Genomic DNA, 19,290 nt, shown 5'->3' with positions numbered 1-19,290 from the left:
CTCCTGCACGGTCTTCTGGGGCAGAACATGGGGAAGTGCGAGTGGGAGGGAGGGAGTCGCTCCCTGGTGGAGGTGGGGTCCTGGTCCAGGGTGCCTCCACCTGGACTCCCCCCTTCCAGGAGAAGGAGGGGATCCAGTGGGAGCCGAAGGACGACGACGACGAGGAGGAGGAGGGCGGCTGCGAGGAGGAGGAGGACGACCACATGGAGTTCTGCCGCGTGTGCAAGGACGGCGGCGAGCTGCTCTGCTGCGACGCCTGCCCCTCCTCCTACCACCTGCACTGCCTCAACCCGCCGCTGCCCGAGATCCCAAACGGTGAATGGCTCTGCCCGCGCTGTACTGTGAGTGTTACGCCGGCCCGCGCCGAACGCCCCGCCCCCGGAAAGGCCCCGCCCACAACGACCAGGCCCCTCCCCCGGCAAGGCCCTGCGCACAAAGGTCCCACCCACCGAGGCCCCGCCCCAGCAGGCCCTGTCCACCAAAGCCCCGCCTCCCCCGGCCCAGGCCACGCCCACCACGCCCATCGCCCATGCTGCTCCAGGCCTCACCTACGAAGGCCCCGCCTGGCTCTCCGCCTACCAAGACCTTTAACCCGCCCCTTCCCGTCCAGGACACGCCCCACGAGTACCCACCCAACCCCCGCCGCCACCGCCCCGTCGGGGCTCAGTCCCAGGCCCCCTCCCATGTGCCCCGAGTCCCGGCCACGGCCTCACCCTGGCCTGCTCTGCTTGCAATCCCCTTCACACTTTCTGGAAACAGCCGCTATGAGAAGAGAGAAGCGGTGGTGATAATCCCACCACCGCCCACCACAGCCACCGTTTACTGGGCATCCCTCTAACACCTACTGAGTTTTCCAGTACCAGGCCTTTCGTTACTCCCATTTTTAGATGAGAAAACTGAGGCTCAGGGAGGTAAAGTGACTTGCCCAAGGCCACACAAGGCTGAACTGTCCACTCAGACTCAGACTGGACCTGGCCCTTGTCACAGGGCTGGGGGTGGCGAGAGGGTAGGAGGCCTTTGGGGCTGGGGCCTCAGTTTCTGCGGGGAGAGGAGAGCACCCGCCCCTCCCCCCCCATTCACTGTAGGCATTTGAAGGCCACCATGCTCCGAGTTGTCCCCAGCCCACCCCTAGTGCTGGGTCCCCCACCCTGTGGATCCTGGGCTGTGCCGTGCCAGCCCTCGGTTACCTGTGTGCATATGGGCTTCCGTTATGCGTGTGTATGTGTGTGTGCACGTGTGTGTGTGCAGACCCGTATCGCCTCATCAGCGTGCACGGCATGGGTGGTCTCCTGAGGACAGAGTGGTGTCTTGGAGTCGCTGTGGTGCTGTCTGACTTGGAGTAGTACAGCTTGTTGGAGGGAGCCTAGGGGTGGGGCCCTGCAGCTAAGCCCTGAACTTGGGGACCCTCCTCTGTCCACAGTGTCCCCCGCTGAAGGGCAAAGTCCAGCGGATCCTGCATTGGAGGTGGACAGAGCCCCCAGCCCCCTTCATGGTGGGGCTGCCGGGGTCCGACGTAGAGCCTGGCGTTCCACCACCCAAGCCCCTAGAGGGCATCCCGGAGAGAGAGTTTTTTGTCAAGTGGGCTGGGCTCTCCTACTGGCACTGCTCCTGGGTGAAGGAGCTGCAGGTGAGGCACCTGGGCAGGTGTGGCTGTGCTCAGGACCTAAACGCCCTGGCCAGCTCCCCGAGTGAGGGGCACTGCTGGGAGTTGGGGAGGGGGAGGAGGAAGGTGAGGATTGGCTTGCTTGGGACCCAGGCTGGGGGCTGGGGGAGCTGGGTTGGGGGACATGGGGGGGTTCACGGCCCATCTCCCTCCTGTAACCTCTGCCCCCTCTGCGAGCAGCTGGAGCTCTACCACACGGTGATGTATCGCAACTACCAAAGAAAGAACGACATGGACGAGCCACCGCCCTTTGACTATGGCTCTGGCGATGAGGATGGCAAGAGCGAGAAAAGGAAGAACAAAGACCCCCTCTATGCCAAGATGGAGGAGCGCTTCTACCGCTACGGCATCAAGCCCGAGTGGATGATGGTCCACCGCATCCTGAACCACAGGTGTGTGCTCGGCGGGTGGGGCCCTGCGCCTCGCGGAGGTGGGTGCCTGCAGGTCTGGGACACCTGTTAACTGGGCTCAGGACCACGCGTGGCTGTGGTGGCGGAAGGGGCCCCACTGTCGGTGATGTGACTGTCCAGCTGGAGGGGTCTTCGTGCACCTGGGTACGTGGATGCACACGTGTGTAAACTTGCATGTGCATGCGTGTCACTCTCATGGTAGAGCAGTTCCTAAGTCATATGTCTAAAGAGGCAACTTGACGAACGGCCAGTGGAAGCTGTAGATGGGACACTTGGGGGGTCGGGACCCTTGTGCTCCTGGCATCAGTGCTTGATACCTGCCGGAAGGTCCTGGGGACCCGGGTGGGCCTGAGCTGTGGAGTGAGTACATGCTTGCTGCTCCTTTATAACACAGCTGACACCACCGAGTGCCATCTATCAAGAGGTAGGTGTTTTATTTCCGCCTTCGTGTTTATGGATGCCAGCACGGTTAAGTCACTTGCCCAGAGTCACACAGGCAAGAGGCAGGGGTGCTGGGATTTGAACCCAGTGCTTTTCTGAGGGCAGGACTTACTTTCTTAGCCACTGTTCCAAACCCCAGTGCCCCTGCAACAGCTCTTTGTTGAGCAGTGTGAAATTGCCCAGGTGACGGTGGTCAGAGGCTGCAGAGACCAGACGCAGACGCCAAGGCAGGGGGGCCCCGGACTGCAAGAGTGGCTTTGGTTTGGTGGGGAGGTGGGAGGTTTTGCTCATTCTTTTTTTTTAATTAGTTAATTAATTTTATTTATTTTTGGCTGCATGGGGTCTTTGTTGTTGCGTGTGGGCTTTCTCTAGTTGCCGTGAGCAGGGACTGCTCTTCGTTGTGGTGCGTGGCCTCCCATCTCCCTCTGCTCTGCCACTTCTCTTGTTGCAGAGCATGGGCTCTAGGTGCGCGGGCTTCAGTAGTTGTGACTCACAGGCTCAGTAGTTGTGGCGCACGGGCTTAGTTGCTCCGTGGCATGTGGGATCTTCCCGGACCAGGGCTCGAACCTGTGTCCCCTGCGTTGGCAGGCAGATTCTTAACCACTGTGCCACCAGGGAAGCCCCTCTTGCTCATTCTTGAGCTCAGGCGCTTGAGAACCGGCGGTGGCTGACAGGTGGGCTCAGGGTGGGGCCCACGGAGGCTCTGCCTCAGGGGGACTTGGGATCCAGCAGACCACAGGCGTCCCGAAGGCAGGAGTTGGGTAGAGCAGAGTTTAAGAACCTGATCCTGTCAGTCGGATTTCAGCCCTGGCTCCCATTTTCCGGGCTCTGTGCTTCTGTGTTTCTCACGTGAAATGGGATAATGAGAGTACCCACCCCACAGGGCTGCCGCGGGGGTTCAAGGAGTGTGCCAGCGCCTGCTAGCGTGGCCGTCAGGAAGATGGGCCAGGGGAATTTGAAAAAGTACTCCCTCGACTATGAAATGCCTCATCCTCCCATCCCCAGCCCTCATGTGACCTGAGCCCCCCCCCCACCGTTGAACTGATCCACAATTTTTTTACCTTTGTTAAATTGCATGTTCAAAACAAAAGTGGCAAGTTTTCTCCCTGCCTTCAAAGCGGGGTAGGTGAATTTCCTCCAAATGTATTACCTGAATGGAGTCTGAGTAATAACCAATCATTTATTGAAAAAAAAAAATCCATCGGTTTCCACAGTGACTGGGGATCAGTCTTTCTGTCCATGGCCCCCAGGCTAGCCGTGGCACCCCTGGCCCTGCAGCGCTGCCCTGGCTCGGTTGCCCAGTGCACTCAGGTTGGGTGGGAGGCCCCAGGCCCCTCCCAGGAGCCACATTCAAGCTGCAGTGCAAGGTGCTTCTCTGCAGCAACCCCTCTGGGCTGCTGGCTGGGGCATCAGGTCCGTGTCCGCGGGGGTCTTTGGGAGAGGGCATCCCACCTGCAAGAATTACATTCGTCTCTACTTTGCAGGGATTGGCCCCAGACCGGGATGGGCACCCCTCCAGTCCTTGGGAGGTTTTTTCTTTTTTTTTTTGGCCACTCCGTGCGGCATGCGGGATCTTAGTTCCCCGACCAGGGATGAAACCCGTGCCCCCTGCAGTGGAAGCTCGGAGTCTTAACCACTGGACCGCCAGGGAAGTCCCTCTTTGGGAGTTTTTTTTTTTTTTTTTTGCCGTACGTGGGCCTCTCACCGTTGTGGCCTCTCCCGTTGCGGAACACAGCCTCCGGATGCGCAGGCTCAGCGGCCATGGCTCACGGGCCCAGCTGCTCCGCGGCATGTGGGATCTTCCCGGACCGAGGCACGAACCCGTGTCCCCTGCATTGGCAGGCGGACTCTCAAACACTGCGCCACCAAGGAAGCCCCCTCTTTGGGAGTTTTTAAGCGAGAAAACGAAGGTCTGTGGTCAGGGGAGAACCATCTGACTCAGTAATTGAGAATTCCGGGGGAATCCTCATGACTGAATGGGATTCACAGCCACCGAGGATGGAGTGGATGCTGGTTCTGTGCTCCCCCATTAGTGTGGCCTCCCAGATGTCCCTCTGCTCTGCCACTCAACCCGTTCCCTCCTCCCTCCCTCTCACTAGCTGGGTGGCCTTGGCCAAGCTGTCTCACCTCTCTGGAGTCCCTGCCTGGTGCCGCCCTCCTGGCTGGGGCTCCCAGGGGACCGCGGGGGTGAGAGGCTTTGCATCCTGTGAGGTGCCCTCCGTGGACGCTTGCCTGGGTGACCCGCCCTCCTCCATCTGTTTACCATGTTGCAGCTTCGACAAAAAGGGGGATGTGCATTACCTGATCAAGTGGAAAGACCTGCCCTACGACCAGTGCACCTGGGAGATTGACGACATTGACATCCCCTACTACGACAACCTGAAGCAGGCCTACTGGGGCCACAGGTGGGCCACGGTGGGGCCCCTGGGCGGGGCCTCCCACCCCCCACCAGCCTGAGCTCTGCTCTCATCATCCTGTGCTCTTTCCCAGGGAATTGATGCTGGGGGAGGACGCCAGGCTGCCCAAGAGGCTGGTCAAGAAGGGCAAGAAGCTGAAGGACGACAAACAGGAGAAGCCCCCGGACACGCCCATTGTGGATGTGAGCGGGGAGGGGCTCCAGGGTGGGGTTGCCAGGGCCTCCACCGAGGCTTGGCCGTGGCGGAGGGTATGGTCTCCGGACGTCTCCGGAGAACTCGTACTGCGGGTCTATGCACACGGAGCCGCACCTGTGCAGGAAGGGGCTCTACGGCTCAGTCAGGGACAAGGGTGACAGGACCCAGCCCTTCCCCGCAGGGGAGGGCTCACACCCTGGGGTCTGGGTCCCCCAGCCTCATGCAGAGCGGCAGCTCCTGGGGGACAGAGCGATTTGAAGGATGGGTCACCAGTGCACAGACTGTGGAGCAGATAGTCTCTACTCAGCGCAGCTCACGAAATTGCATTCCTTTAGTTGAGCTAATTCCAAGCACTTAAATCAAAAAGTGTGTTTCCTACTTCAGGAACATAATTGCTGATTTGCTAATTACACACCATTCTTATCTGTTCAGGGGCAGGAGACCCACAACTTGCCCCGGAGCTTTGAGCCCATCGGGGAGTGGAAGGTTGACTGTTATTCATTTAGCAAACTTCTCTGGGTGTCTGCTAGCACCTAGCCCTGGGCTGGCCCTGGGGGAACAAGGCCCTGCCCCCTGTTGCACGAAGTGCTCATCTTCCAAGGGCCCGTGGCGTGTACACACAGAAGTGGGAGATCGGCTTGAGACTGTGGGATGCCAGGGAAAGGTGAATGGGTCTGATACATCAGGAGGACTTCATGGGGGAGGTGGCCCCGAGCTGCAGGATAAAAGAGGTGATGTTCGGGATCAGGCATCCTGGGCATGCATCCAACAAATGTTGCCTAAGTGCTCACTGTGTCCTGGTCACTGTATGGGACTCAGAGGAGCAGGTCACCAATATGGTGACCACAAGCTGGGCTTAAAGTCAGAGAATCCAACACTTGGTAAACTGCCCTGATAGGAGAAGTATAGGGTCGACAAGGGAGGACGTGGTGGGAACACCTAAGCCGGGCCAGGAGTCAGGGAGGACTTCCTGGAGGAAGAAGCATTCCAGCTGTGACCTGAAGGATGAATAAGTTAGCAGGGATGAGAGGAGTGGGAAGAGTACCCCAGTCATAAGGAACTGCGTGTGCAAAGGCCTGGGGGCTGGGCCCTGGTGGCCCACGATCCAGCGTACGTCTGAACCTCTGCCTCCTTGCAGCCCACGGTCAAGTTTGACAAGCAGCCGTGGTACATCGACTCCACGGGCGGCACACTGCACCCGTACCAGCTGGAGGGCCTTAACTGGCTGCGCTTTTCCTGGGCCCAGGGCACCGACACCATCCTGGCCGATGAGATGGGTCTGGGCAAGACAGTGCAGACCATCGTCTTCCTCTACTCCCTGTACAAGGAGGTTTGAGGCCCAGGCTGGGCGGCTGGGGAGGGGTAGCCGGTGCTGGCTGTGGGCCGGCAGCCTCAGCGCGTCCGTCTCCCTCCCCAGGGCCACTCCAAGGGGCCCTACCTGGTCAGTGCGCCCCTGTCCACCATCATCAACTGGGAACGTGAGTTTGAGATGTGGGCGCCCGACTTCTACGTGGTCACCTACACGGGGGACAAGGAGAGCCGCTCTGTGATCCGGGAGAACGAGTTTTCGTTTGAGGACAATGCCATTCGGAGTGGGAAGAAGGTGTTCCGGATGAAGGTGAGCACTCCTGACCCCGGGGACCCTGCACAGGTGCCCAGTCTGCCCTGGGGGCCACAGGGGCCCTGCAGTCCGTCTGGGGTCTCTTCTCTTGGTCACTGGTGGAGGTAGGTAGTAGCTGGCACGGAGCTTCTCTTGAGGCAGAGTTACCTGCTGTATCCATGTCCTGGGGCAAAGAGCCATAAACAGGGTGGCGGTGGGGCTGAAAACAGCCAACAGAATTTATCCTCTCGCCGTTCTGGAGGCCAGGAGTCCGAGATCCAGCTGTCGGCGGGGTCCTGCTGCCCTTGAAGCTCTGGGGGAGGACCCTTCCGCGCCTCTTCCAGCATCTGGTGGCGGCAGGCGTTCCTTGGCAGTCCTTGGTTTGCAGCTGAATCACTTGGGTTTCTGCCTCTGTTGTCATGCGGCCGTCTCCCCTGTGTGTCTGTGTCTCCTCTTCTTATAAAGACACCACCCTAATCCAGGATGACCTCATTTTAACTAATGACACCTGCAAACACCCGAGCTCCAAAAAAGGTCATATTCTGAGGTTTTGGGTGGACATGGATCTTGAGGGGACACGATTCAACCCAGTCCATCAGCTGTGTGACCTCTGGCAAGTCACTTAGTCTCTCTGTGCTTCAGAATCTTCTCAGCAAAATGGAGATAACAGACCCAGTCTAGAGTTGTGGAGGGTCGAATGAATAAGCATTAGGCAGGGCCGCTCAGACTTCCCTGTGCCCCCCGGTCAGCAGGGGCCTTGTTGAAGGGCAGGTTCTGATCCCGCAGCTCTAGGGTGGGGCCTGACAGAGTCCCAGATGATGTGCATGCTTTTGATTCTCAGGCTGCACTCTGAGAATCGAGGGCACAAAGCACTCAGTACTTCCCGCGCCTGGCACGCAGTCACGTGCTACCTGCAGTGCTGGGGGCTGGCGGATCACCTCCAGCCTCCCCAGGGTTCCTCACCTCGGCTTTCTCCCTCGTCTGGGGATGGTCGTGGCCCCAGGAGATGCTCAGTAACTATTTGTGTGGGTTTGTTTTTTTTTGGCTGTGCCGCGCGGCTTGTGGGAATCTTAGTTCCCCGGCCAGAGATTGAACCCCGGGCTATGGCAGTGAAAGCGCTGAGTCCTAACTACTGAACCGCCAGGGAATTCTCAATAACTATTTGTTGAGTGAGGGAATGACTCAGTGATTCCAGAGGGATGGGCCTGTGGGCCTATCAGTCACAGAAACAACTTCTGAGCTCACCCTGGGGTCCTGCGATGGGCTGGGTGCTTTGCTGACTCAGCTTTTTTTTTTTTTTTTTTTTTAAAGAAGATGTTGGGGGTAGGAGTTTATTAATTTATTTATTTTTGCTGCGTTGGGTCTTTGTTTCTGTGCGAGGGCTTTCTCTAGTTGTGGCAAGGGGGGGCCTCTCTTCATCGCGGTGTGCTGGCCTCTCACTATCACGGCCTCTCTTGTTGCGGAGCACAGGCTCCAGACGCACGGGCTCAGTAGTTGTGGCTCATGGGCCTAGTTGCTCCGCGGCATGTGGGATCCTCCCAGACCAGGGCTCGAACCCGTGTTCCCTGCATTAGCAGGCAGATTCTCAACCACTGCGCCACCAGGGAAGCCCTCAGCTTTTCAATTTACTTTATTTTTTAAAACTGTAGGAAAATACACATAACTTAGAGTGTATCATCTTAACCATTTTTACAAGTACGGTTCGTGGACATCAAGGACATTTATACTGCTGTGCAGCCATCACCCCCCTCTCCAGAGCTGCTCATCTTGTAAAACTGAAACTCTGTCCCCATTAAACACTAGCTTCCACCAGCCCCTGGCAACCTCCTACTTTGGGTCTCTGAATTTGATTATTCTTGGTACTTCATGTAAGTGGAATCATACAGTATTTGTCCTTCTGTGTCTGGCTCATTTCACTCAGCACGTTGTAGCATGTGTCAGGATTTCTTTCCTTTTTAAGGCTGGATGACATTCCATCGTGTGATAGACCACCTTCTGTTTATCCATTCATCTGCCTGTGGATGCTTGAGCGTTTCTACCTTTTGGTTCTTGTGAATAATGCTATGAACATAGGTGTGCAGAAATATTCATTCAAGTCCCTGCTTTCACTTCTTCTGAGTCTATAACCAGAATTGGAAATGCTGGATCGCATGGCAATTCTATGTGTAATTTTGTTTGTTTTTATATTATTTTTTAAAAATTTTATTGGTGTATAGTTGATTTACAATGTTGTCTTCGTTTCAGGTGTACAGCAAAGTGACTCAGTTATCCATATACATATATCCATTCTTTTTTAGATTCTTTTCCCATATAGGTCATTACAGAGTATTGAGTAGAGTTCCCTGTGCTGTACAGTAGGTCCTTATTAGTTATCTGTTTCATATATAGTAGTGTGTATATGTCAATCCCAGTCTCCCAATTTATCCCTCCCCCTGTTTTTCCCCATAACCATAAGTCTGTTTTCTACATCTGTGACTCTGTTTCTCTCTTGTAAAAAAGATTCATTTGTACCATTTTTTTAGATTCCACATATAAGCGATATCATATGATATTTGTCTTTGTCTGACTTACTTCGACTCAGTATGACAATTTCTAGGTCCATCCATGTTGCTGTGAATGGCATTGTTTCATTTTTTTTTATGGCTGAGTAATATTCCATTGTATGTATGTACCACATCTTCTTTATCCATTCCTCTGTTGATGGAAACTTACATTGTTTCTGTGTCTTGGCTCTTGTAAATAGTGCTGCAGTGAACACTGGGGTGCATGTGTCTTTTCAAATTATGCTTTTCTTTGGATATATGCCCAGGAGTGGCATTGCTGGATCATATGGTAGCTCTATTTTTATAGCTTTTTTTTTTTTTTTTTTTTTTGCGGTACGCGGGCCTCTCACTGTTGTGGCCTCTCCCGTTGCGGAGCACAGGCTCCGGACGTGCAGGCTCAGTGGCCATGGCTCACGGGCCCAGCCGCCCCACAGCACGTGGGATCCTCCCGGACCGGGGCACGAACCTGCGTCCCCTGCATCGGCAGGCGGACTCCCAACCCCTGCGCCACCAGGGAAGCCCTATTTTTATAGTTTTTTTAAGCAATCTCCATACTGTTCTCCGTAATATGTGTAATTTTTTGAGGAACAGACTTGCCCTTTTAATTCTTGTGGCATTCCTCCTGTAGACAGTATTGCTCCCTTTTTACAGGTGAGGCGACTGAGGCTTGGGGAGGTTAATTACCTTGACCAAGGTCTAGCCCAAAAGAGCAGGGCTGGTGCACACCCAGGTGCCGCCTACAGGCTCCCCTCTGCCTCTCTCAGCCCTTCCTGGGCCTCAGCTGACCCCTTTGCTCAGTGGCCTGTGTCTTCCTCTCAGTCCCAGGGCTCCCTGGGCTCTCTGGGGGTCCTGTCCACACTCCTCCTCGCCCCTTCGTCTCTGGAGACCCTGATCTGCTGCTCTCCCAGCTCTCCTCCCAAACGCCTCCCTCTCCCTCCAGAAAGAAGTGCAGATCAAATTCCATGTCCTGCTCACCTCCTACGAGCTCATCACCATCGACCAGGCCATCCTGGGCTCCATTGAGTGGGCCTGCCTCGTGGTGGATGAGGCCCACCGGCTCAAGAACAACCAGTCCAAGGTAGGAAGTGCTGACCGGCTCAAGAACAACCAGTCCAAGGTAGGGAGGTGCTCCCTGGATGGGCCGGCCGCCTGGTGCCCCCTGACAGGCCCCCTGTCCCCCCTCCCCAAGTTCTTTAGGGTCCTGAACAGCTACAAGATCGATTACAAGCTGCTGCTGACGGGGACCCCCCTTCAGAACAACCTGGAGGAGCTCTTCCACCTGCTCAATTTCCTGACTCCAGAGAGGTTCAAGTGAGTCGGGGGGGGCCGGCTGGGGAGCTGGGGTGGGGGGCAGCCAGCGAAGAGGGGTCAGTGCCCGTCCCGGCTCTGGGGCTGCTCGCTGGACCTCGGTTTCCTCATCGGTAACGTGGGAGTGTTAGCAGTGTGCTGGGCCGTGCCGAGCCCCTGGGAAACATCTGCTGCTGCCAATCCTGCCATTTTTCCTCAGCTCTGCCCCTGAAGACCCTGGGGGTCCTCCTGGGATCCTGTCCCTTCCCCACACCCCTGGCCCATTCCTGTCCCTCCACAAAGATTGAAGTGACCACATGGGGGGCAGCGATGGGAGGCAGAAGGCTGGGGTGGTGGTGGTGGAGATGGGGGTGAAGACAGAGCTCCGGCCTTCCTGTCTTCATCTGACCCCTCAGTTTCCTACTCAGGGGACTCAGGGTGGAGAATGCTGATTCTGGAATCAGGAGATGTAGATACGAGGGCAGGCTGGACTGTATAACCTTGGGCACCCATCAGCCTCAGGTTCCTTATCTGCGATACGGCTAAGAGTCCTAGAGACTGCATGTCCAGGACAGCTTTGAGGACAGGAAGGCATCCTGTGTGGCTGAGACAGCTGCGATGGGTGGGGGTGACACAGGCTTAGACAGAGACTGGAAGGACACCTAGGGCAGGACCAGGGCTCCGTGGCCCACCAGCCAGCCTGCCCTGTGACAGGCCTGCCCTGTGACCCTCTGGCAGGTGGCCGGGGGCGGGCTGGCTGGCCCGCTCCCCCACCCCAATCCTGGTTCCCTTTGCAGAGGGCTTTGGCCTGCTGCAGGCTCTCATCCCAGCTTTTTCTTGCAGCAACCTGGAGGGCTTCCTGGAGGAGTTTGCCGACATCTCCAAGGAAGACCAGATCAAGAAGCTGCATGACCTGCTGGGGCCGCACATGCTAAGGCGGCTCAAGGCTGATGTGTTCAAGAACATGCCGGCCAAGACTGAGCTGATCGTCCGCGTGGAACTGAGCCAGATGCAGAAGTGAGCAGCCTGCCCCGTGTCCCCTGGGCTTGTCTTCTAGATCAGAAGGGCCTGACCTGGCCTTCCTGGGCTGCTGCCCCGGGTGGGTGAGAGGGCCTTTCGGCCCCGCCCAGGCCTCAACTCACCTTTTGCACATACTTCCTTCTTGGGGCCTCTTAGATTTCAGTGACCAGGGTTGGGGCTGCCTGGGCCCTTGCACTGTCCCGCAGCAACTTGCTGGGCAGTGCCAGGCTTGTGGCTTCACCTCTCGGGGCTCCCCGTGGTCTTTCTGTAACTGGTACTAGGGCAGCAGCCCCCAGGCTCCCCGCAGAGCAGAGTGCCCTCTCGGAGGCTGGTGTGGCCAGGTGTATCCAGCTTGCCTTTCCTCCTTCCTCTGGCAGGAAGTACTACAAGTTCATCCTCACGCGGAACTTCGAGGCGCTGAACTCCAAGGGGGGTGGGAACCAGGTGTCACTGCTCAACATCATGATGGACCTGAAGAAGTGTTGCAACCACCCTTACCTCTTCCCAGTGGCCGCTGTGGTAGGTCCCCGTGGCTGCCACTGTGGCCACCGTGGTAGGTGCCCTTGACCACCATGGTGAGTGCCTGAGGCTGCCATGGAAGGGCCTGAGGCCGTGGTAGGTGCATGTGGCTGTGTCGTGATGGGTTTTCTGTGGCCCTCGTGGCAAGCAGCTGTGGCCGCCATGGTGCCCCTGGCTGCTGGGAATGAGGATTTGGAGGCGATATGGGTCCCCACTGTGCCAGAAGTATCTGGAAACCTACCTCTGTCCACTGCTCAGCCAGGCCCTCTCCTTCCCTGGACCCCTCCTCGTGACCATAAAGTAATGGGGGGCATCGGGGCACCACAGAATCCCCTCCAGCCTCAGCGTCACGGGACCGCAGGCCAGGACTCCGAGGGCTGACCTGGCAGTCGGGGAGGCCTGGGTGGGGCCCCCAGGTGATCTGATGTGCTGCCCTGGGTGAGAGACTGGACCCCCAGCCAGACCCCCGGCTCCAGTCCTGTGGTCTCAGGACAGTCAGTGGTCCTCTTGGGGCCCCGGGTTTATCCTCTACGAAGTGGGGACAATAACAGCACCCCCTGAAAGGGTGAGGGCCAGACCAGAACGTCCACGTCAGTGCCCTCGGCAAGAGCTCGGCACAGCGGTGCTCACTGCGGTCACAGCTATTCTGGTTCTAATTTAAACGCTCCATGGTTTACACCTTCCCCCTCCCCCATCCCTGCCCCCAAACAAGAAGACCAATGCAGAGTTCAGCGTGAAGGCCGTGCTGTGGGTGACCTAGACTCAGCCAACCCCAGGCTGATCTCACCATGGTGGCCCAGCAGAGGCCTTTGGGCTAAGGTTCTGCCCAGCTGGGGGGCCGGGTTGGCCTTGCCTGGACGTGCCCTGCACATTCCTGCTGGGAAGGCCGGCTTGGCTCAAAGCTCTGTGTCATCCTTCGTCCACTGATGCCTGTGGTCTTGGTGGAGTGCCAGCAGGGGGAGATGGAGGGCAGGGCCGGTGAGTCTGAGCCCTGCCTGGGGAACGCGACGCTGGGAGCAGCCGTGTGACCTGCCCATGCGCCCTGCAGAACCTGGCCTGACCCGGGCTTGGGCTCGGTGCTGCACCCACTGTTGGGCCCTTGTCCACTCTCTGGGGCCTCTGGTGCAGAGTCAGAGAGGAGAGGGGAGCCCCCAATGCCCCACCTTCTGCTGTGTCCACAGGAGGCCCCTGTCCTGCCCAATGGCTCCTATGATGGCAGCTCTCTGGTCAAGTCTTCAGGGAAGCTCATGTTGCTGCAGAAGATGCTCAAGAAACTTCGGGACGAAGGGCACCGTGTACTTATCTTCTCCCAGGTGAGCTGCCCCCAGGTGGCTGCTGGCCTCCCTGCCTTCCCTAGCCCAACCCCACACCTGCAGAGGGCGTCCTGCCCCCACTAGCTGAGGGCACAGCCTGCCAGCAGCCCTCAGGTCCCGATGCCATCCCCACGTGGGTTGTGTGTCAAAAGTCGCTCCTCTGGGCCCTGGTGTGATGCAGCCGAGGAGAGCTGGTTGGGCGCCAAGTTCAAGGTGCTCAGGGCATGTTGGTGGGGAGGACCAACGTCCACCCCATCAGCTGCTCCTCTGGCCTGCTCCTCCTGGAGCGTTTGTCTAGGCTGGGATGACAGCCCTCTCCTCTCACCCGTGCAGCCCAGCTTCTCATGAAGGTGGGGCCCTGTGGTGGGGGCAGCTTGGCGGGGGTGTGTGTGTCCCTCTTTCTAGCTTGATCCTGCGGCATCACTTTTTGGGCGGTCAGAGGCAAAGCTGTCCAGCCCCAGAGGTTTGTTTGTCTGTGCACTTCCTTCATCCTTTTGCATCTGTCTTACGTGCGGCTCTGCGCTAGGCATGGGGGTCCAGCTCTTGTCCTCAAGACCCTCATGGTCTAGTGTGGGAGATGGAGGTTAGAGACAGTTATCCAGCCCCAAGGTCATCTCTGTGATGGGGGTCAGGGATGGCCCTAGGGGCCTGGTGTGAAAAATGTTCCATGGTGGTGTGACTGAGCCAGAGACTAGGACGTGGCTCCTCCGTGTGCAACAGTCCACGTGTAACAGCTGCTCCTGTCTGCAAGCCCCTGATCCCACCCTGGGCCTGCAGCAGGCCGAGGAATCTGGGGAAAGCTGACCAAGCCTGTGACTGTGGGCTGACCTGGAAACTGGATCCAGAATCCCCCAGCCCCCTGCCAACGTAAGACATGATTCTGGGCTGAGGCCCCAAGGGACCAAGTAGAGGGAACTGCACAACTTCTAGAAGTGGGCACAGAGAGAAAGTGACAGAGATGGAGCCCTGCCAGCCAAAGTAAGCCTGAAAACCCCAATCACAAAACTCATGAAAACGTTCAATGAGACATTGAATGAGACGCCCCACGAAACAGTAAGCAGAACCCAAGTGGGAGGAATAATAGAACAGCCTGAAAAAGTTCAAATAAACACGTTTAGGAACCTCAAAAATACCAGATTAACACTCATAAATCGCAAAGAAATCGATTAAACACAGGCAGCAAGAGATAAAATAAAACTAACTGGATAGGAAAAGGGTCTGCATGAGATGGAGAACAAAACATTTCAACAGACTGGATGAACTCTCAACACTGTTGAGGAGAATGGGGATGGATGGGAACCTGGCGTTGAGGAATTTCCCCAGAATGCAGCAGAGAGAGACAAAGATAGGACTGAGAAATTACATGGAGGATGCCTTGAGAGGCTCTGGTAATTATGCACTAGGAGCTGCAGAAGAAGAAATAGAGAAAATGGCAGAGAAGTCAGACTTAATGGGAGTTTGCAGACAGACGTGGAGAAAGATGTGAGGTCTCAGGTCTGAGTACCAAGCAAGATAAATACAGTAAGTCCCCTACATGTGAACGAGTTGCATTCGGAGAGCGCGCGTTCGTTGAGTCCAATTTGTTCCTAAGTCCAACAAAGTTAGCCTAGGTACCCAACTAACACAATCGGCTATATAGTGCTGTGCTGTAACAGGTTTTTAATACTTTTCACACAGATAACACATAAAAAGCAAAAAATAAAGAAAACATTTTTAATCTTATAGCACCTTGAAAAGTACAATAGTACCAGCTACATCACCGCCGCCTTTTTTTTTTTTTTTTGAGGTACGTGGGCGTCTCGCTGCTGTGGCCTCTCCTGTTGCGGAGCACAGGCTCCGGACACACAGGCTCAGCAGCCATGGCTCACGGGCGCAGCCGCTCCGCGGCATGTGGGATCTTCCTGGACCAGGGCACGAACCCGTGTCCCCTGCATCGGCAGGCGGACTGTCAACCACTGCACCACCAGGGAAGCCCCGTCACCGCCGCTTTTACGCTTGCTTCCAGACATGCTGGGCTTGAAATAAAGATACTGTACTACTGTACTCCATACAGTACTGTACAGTAAAGTACACAAAAGCACAACCGCTTGTAGAGGATGCACGCGTGTGACAGTGTACGCCAGACACACGCACTAACTTATGTGATTGGACACGCGAATGCACGTTTGCATCTTTGAAGGTTCACAACTTGAAGGTTCGTATGTAGGGGACTTACTGTATAAAGAAAGGAAGCCCTAGGCACATCATAGGGAAAATGCCACACTTCAGACCCAGTATCTACAAAGGAATGACAATCAGACTGTCCTCAGATTTCACATCAGCAACAATAGGTGGCAGAAGACAACTGCAAAACCTTCAATACACTGTGGGAAAACGGTGACTGATAATTTTATATCCAGCCAAACTCTCTCTCAAGATTGATTATGGGAGGAATATGGGAGCTCAGAAGGGACTGCTTTTCTCTTCTCATAGGAAAGGGTGAAATCAGGGAAGACATCACAGAGGAGGTGCTGTTTGAGTTTCCTAGGTGGTAAGGGGGTGGGAAGAGAGTGTAGGTAATTTGGGATGGTTGGAGAATCTGAAGGAAGCATTGGGAAATGAAGCCCAGATGGGCTGGGCACCAATCCTGCAAGCGTGGAATGCCAAGGTGAGGATTTGGGACTTTATCCTGGGGGGAGAGAGCAGGGAGGCATGTGCTTAGAGCTGTGTCTTAGGCAGATGGCTGTGGGGCTAGTGTGAGGGGATGGAGTGGCTCCGGTGGTTGAGGTTGGAGGCTGCATTCTTCTTCAGAGAATGGCCCTGCATCAGGTCTGCCTGGGTCCCACCTGTCTCCCCACTCAGCAGGCTGCTCTGTCGTCCCCCACCTGTCATGGGGTCCCTGCTCTGTGGCAGTGCCTCAGGCATACCATGTCCCCTGCAGATGACCAAGATGCTGGACCTCCTGGAGGACTTCCTGGAGTATGAGGGCTACAAATATGAGCGGATTGATGGTGGCATCACCGGGGGCCTCCGGCAAGAGGCGATTGACAGATTCAACGGTACCCCCGCCCCACCCCTCCCCGGGCCTTCACTGGGGGGCCCCGTCTGCCTCTCCTCCTACGCTAGGCTCTTAGCCAGACCACTCAACTCATGGTCAGGGTAGCTGCTCCTCAAACGGCCGAAGAAAGCAGACCAGTCCTTAGGTCCTAATAGCTGGTAAAAGGGATTCATTCCGTGGAACTTGCCAGGGGCCTGCTGGGGTGCAAGAAGCCAGTAGATAACACTTGCTCAGAGCTGAGAAACAGACAAGGAGGAAAGCAGAAGGGGAGGAAAATCCCTCTGCTTCTAAATGAAGCCGGTGCTGAGGGTCTGGCCAGCACCTGTGGGCTTCTGGTACGGACGCCAGCTAAACCTCCGGTTGTAGGCAGGGCCGGATGGGGCATGTCCCCGGAACACGGGCTGCGGGGAGGGCGAGAGCAGAGCAGCGCTCCCTTAGAGGAAGGACAGAGGGAAGGGCAGGGCCACACAGGCCCGAACTTCCAGCCTGCTCTCTTGCTTGCCTGGGAAGGAGAGGTGAGGGGGGCAGGCCAGGAGCTGGCTCTGGAGTGGAGGAAACCTCTGGAGGGGGAAGTGGTCCAGCGCCTCTATAGTGGCAGGTTTGCAGCAAGTGCTGATGAGCTCTCTTTCCCCGGGGCTTGTGGCTGCTTCCCGCCTCCCACCCTCAGAACAGGGCTGGGGTCCCACGGCTCCAAAACCCAAAGCAGTGATTCCTGTTGCCCGCTCGCGTCAGAGGTCAATCGAGCAGTTTCAGCATCTCGATGCGGCCCCAGCACACGTCTAAGCGGGAGGCTTCAGGAGGATCGGGGACCTGTTTGCAGCTCGAGTGGGTGCCGTGGTCAGTCCCAGGTCACTCAGTGAAGGGCTCCGATGGGCCTGAGAACCAGCCGTCCTGCCACAGTGGGCACTGACCAGAGCGTCGGCCTGGGCCCTGGAGCTGGGACCCCGAGTGTTCCTTGGCTGCTCTGACAGCATCACGGGCAGGGGAGCCGTGAGGGCGGGAAGGACCGAGTTCCCCAGGGCTCCCTGGGGCCTGACCCTCAGCGGCTCTGCCCGTATTTGCTGGCTGTTTGCAGTTTCTTCTTTGCCGCCCGGGCTTTGATAATCGGTTCCTTCTCATTCTGGCTCCATCCTGTTGGCTCAGGGCTCAGAGCTGGGGGATCCATGGGGCTCAGGTGGGCTGCTCTGTCCACCCGCCTGGGGCCCCAGGCCTCCTCCGGCTTCCCTGAGCACAGCTCAGGCCATTGTTGCCTGTGATGGGGTCACAGTTCCAGCCCCCCCCCGCCCCGATCTCCCGTCGGCCATCCGCCTGTTCCGACCCCTACCCCTCTGGCTGTGCCCCTCACTCACCCTGCTGGGTGCCCACCTCTCTTCCTCAGCCCCTGGGGCCCAGCAGTTCTGCTTCCTCCTCTCGACCCGGGCAGGTGGCCTGGGCATCAACCTGGCCACGGCGGACACGGTCATCATCTACGACTCAGACTGGAACCCGCACAATGACATCCAGGTGTGTGGCCCTGACACCAGAGCCCTCTCAGAGGGCCCCTCGCTGACCCTGGCTCTGTGGGCTTTCCCTCCCTCCCCCCACAGACTGTCTCAGGGCTTTACCGCTCCCTGGACCCGCCTCGTGGAGTCCCAGCCCCAAGAGGGACCTGGGAGGTGAGCCCCTCCAGCTCCTGCATTGTACAAAAGAGGAAACAGCCCAGGGAGGGCAGGGGATGTGTCCAAGAACACTCAGCGATCTGTGTGACCATGACCCCTGGTCTGTCCCATCAGTCTTAGGGTCGAGGCCGTGGAGTGGGTCCTGGGACCCAGAGGGGGCCAGTTTGGGAGGAACAGGAAAATAGAGTTGAGGGGACAAAGCCTGTGGAGGTGGGGAGGGGAAGAGATGGAGGCGGGGGCAATGGGGCTGGTGAGGAAGGATGGGAGGGTTGGGGGGCAGGGGTTGTGGGAATAGAGACACACTCTGCTGTCCATGGCCACCGCTCTCGGGGCAGGGCCGGGCACGCACACACTTTACCCTCTTGGGGCGCACACACAAACTCAGGTCTCACGCACACGTGTGTGTACCCGTGCACCGTCACCCACACAGATCTAATCACACCGGATCACGTCCCGCGGACACCTAACGCGCAAATCCCCAGGCATGTCCTCACATCACAACCTGTCCTCACAGGGTGGCTCTGCCTCCCCACCAGGTGGGCTTACAGTCCCACTAGTGGTCACTCCCGGGGAGGTGCAGCCCCCATCTCGGCATGAGCGCCATCAGAGCCCCGTGTGGCGTCATTACATAAGCACACTGGCCACCCTGCCGCTTGCACACCTGCAGTCACACCGAGTTCCATCTGCACAGGCACCCAGGCCCCCAGGAGGCCACACAGGATGCGAGCACAGCTGCCCTGGTGCACACATCTCCACGGGCAGTCAGGCAGCTGGTTCCATGTGGAGCGCGTTCGTGAGCCCATGTGCATGCCTCCCCCCACCCTCCGGTACCTGACCCTGAGCCCCCAGCCCTCGGGTGAGCTATGGGTGCTAAGCTGCAGGTCGCCCCCAGGCCTTCAGTCGCGCCCACCGCATCGGGCAGAACAAGAAGGTGATGATCTACCGCTTCGTGACGCGGGCCTCGGTGGAGGAGCGTATCACGCAGGTGGCCAAGCGCAAGATGATGCTAACCCATCTGGTGGTGCGGCCTGGCCTGGGCTCCAAGTCCGGCTCCATGACCAAGCAGGAGCTGGACGACATCCTCAAGTTCGGCACAGAGGAGCTCTTCAAGGACGACGTGGAGGGTGGGTATCCTGGGTGCCGGGGCACGGGGGGTTGGTCCTGCTTGAGACACTCCCTTCCCAGGG

The 19,290-nt window shown here is 57.5% G+C and overlaps 1 protein-coding gene across 4 annotated transcripts in view; it reads left to right on the top strand.

Annotated features, from left to right (window-relative positions):
- CHD5 (chromodomain helicase DNA binding protein 5) overlaps positions 1-19,290 on the top strand; it is a 65,871-nt gene that overhangs the window by 25,436 nt on the left and 21,145 nt on the right. For 3 of the 4 annotated variants that reach the window (XR_010938890.1, XM_067718119.1, XM_067718106.1), the window contains exons 9-23: positions 120-341; positions 1,421-1,627; positions 1,844-2,055; positions 4,788-4,919; positions 5,005-5,113; positions 6,265-6,456; positions 6,544-6,744; positions 10,210-10,347; positions 10,459-10,580; positions 11,400-11,573; positions 11,954-12,095; positions 13,277-13,408; positions 16,329-16,446; positions 17,824-17,948; positions 18,996-19,227. Coding sequence is in view for 3 of the 4 variants with exons in the window: in XM_067718119.1 (XP_067574220.1) it covers positions 120-341; positions 1,421-1,627; positions 1,844-2,055; positions 4,788-4,919; positions 5,005-5,113; positions 6,265-6,456; positions 6,544-6,744; positions 10,210-10,347; positions 10,459-10,580; positions 11,400-11,573; positions 11,954-12,095; positions 13,277-13,408; positions 16,329-16,446; positions 17,824-17,948; positions 18,996-19,227 (2,458 nt within the window). In the remaining variant the exon portion in view is untranslated. The remainder of the gene's footprint in view (positions 1-119; positions 342-1,420; positions 1,628-1,843; positions 2,056-4,787; positions 4,920-5,004; positions 5,114-6,264; positions 6,457-6,543; positions 6,745-10,209; positions 10,348-10,458; positions 10,581-11,399; positions 11,574-11,953; positions 12,096-13,276; positions 13,409-16,328; positions 16,447-17,823; positions 17,949-18,995; positions 19,228-19,290) is intronic. The other variant, XM_067718129.1, reaches the window with a different exon arrangement.

Source organism: Pseudorca crassidens, chromosome 2, assembly GCF_039906515.1.
Source record: "Pseudorca crassidens isolate mPseCra1 chromosome 2, mPseCra1.hap1, whole genome shotgun sequence".
NCBI lineage: Eukaryota > Metazoa > Chordata > Mammalia > Artiodactyla > Delphinidae > Pseudorca > Pseudorca crassidens.
This window is presented reverse-complemented; position numbering and strand designations above follow the sequence as displayed.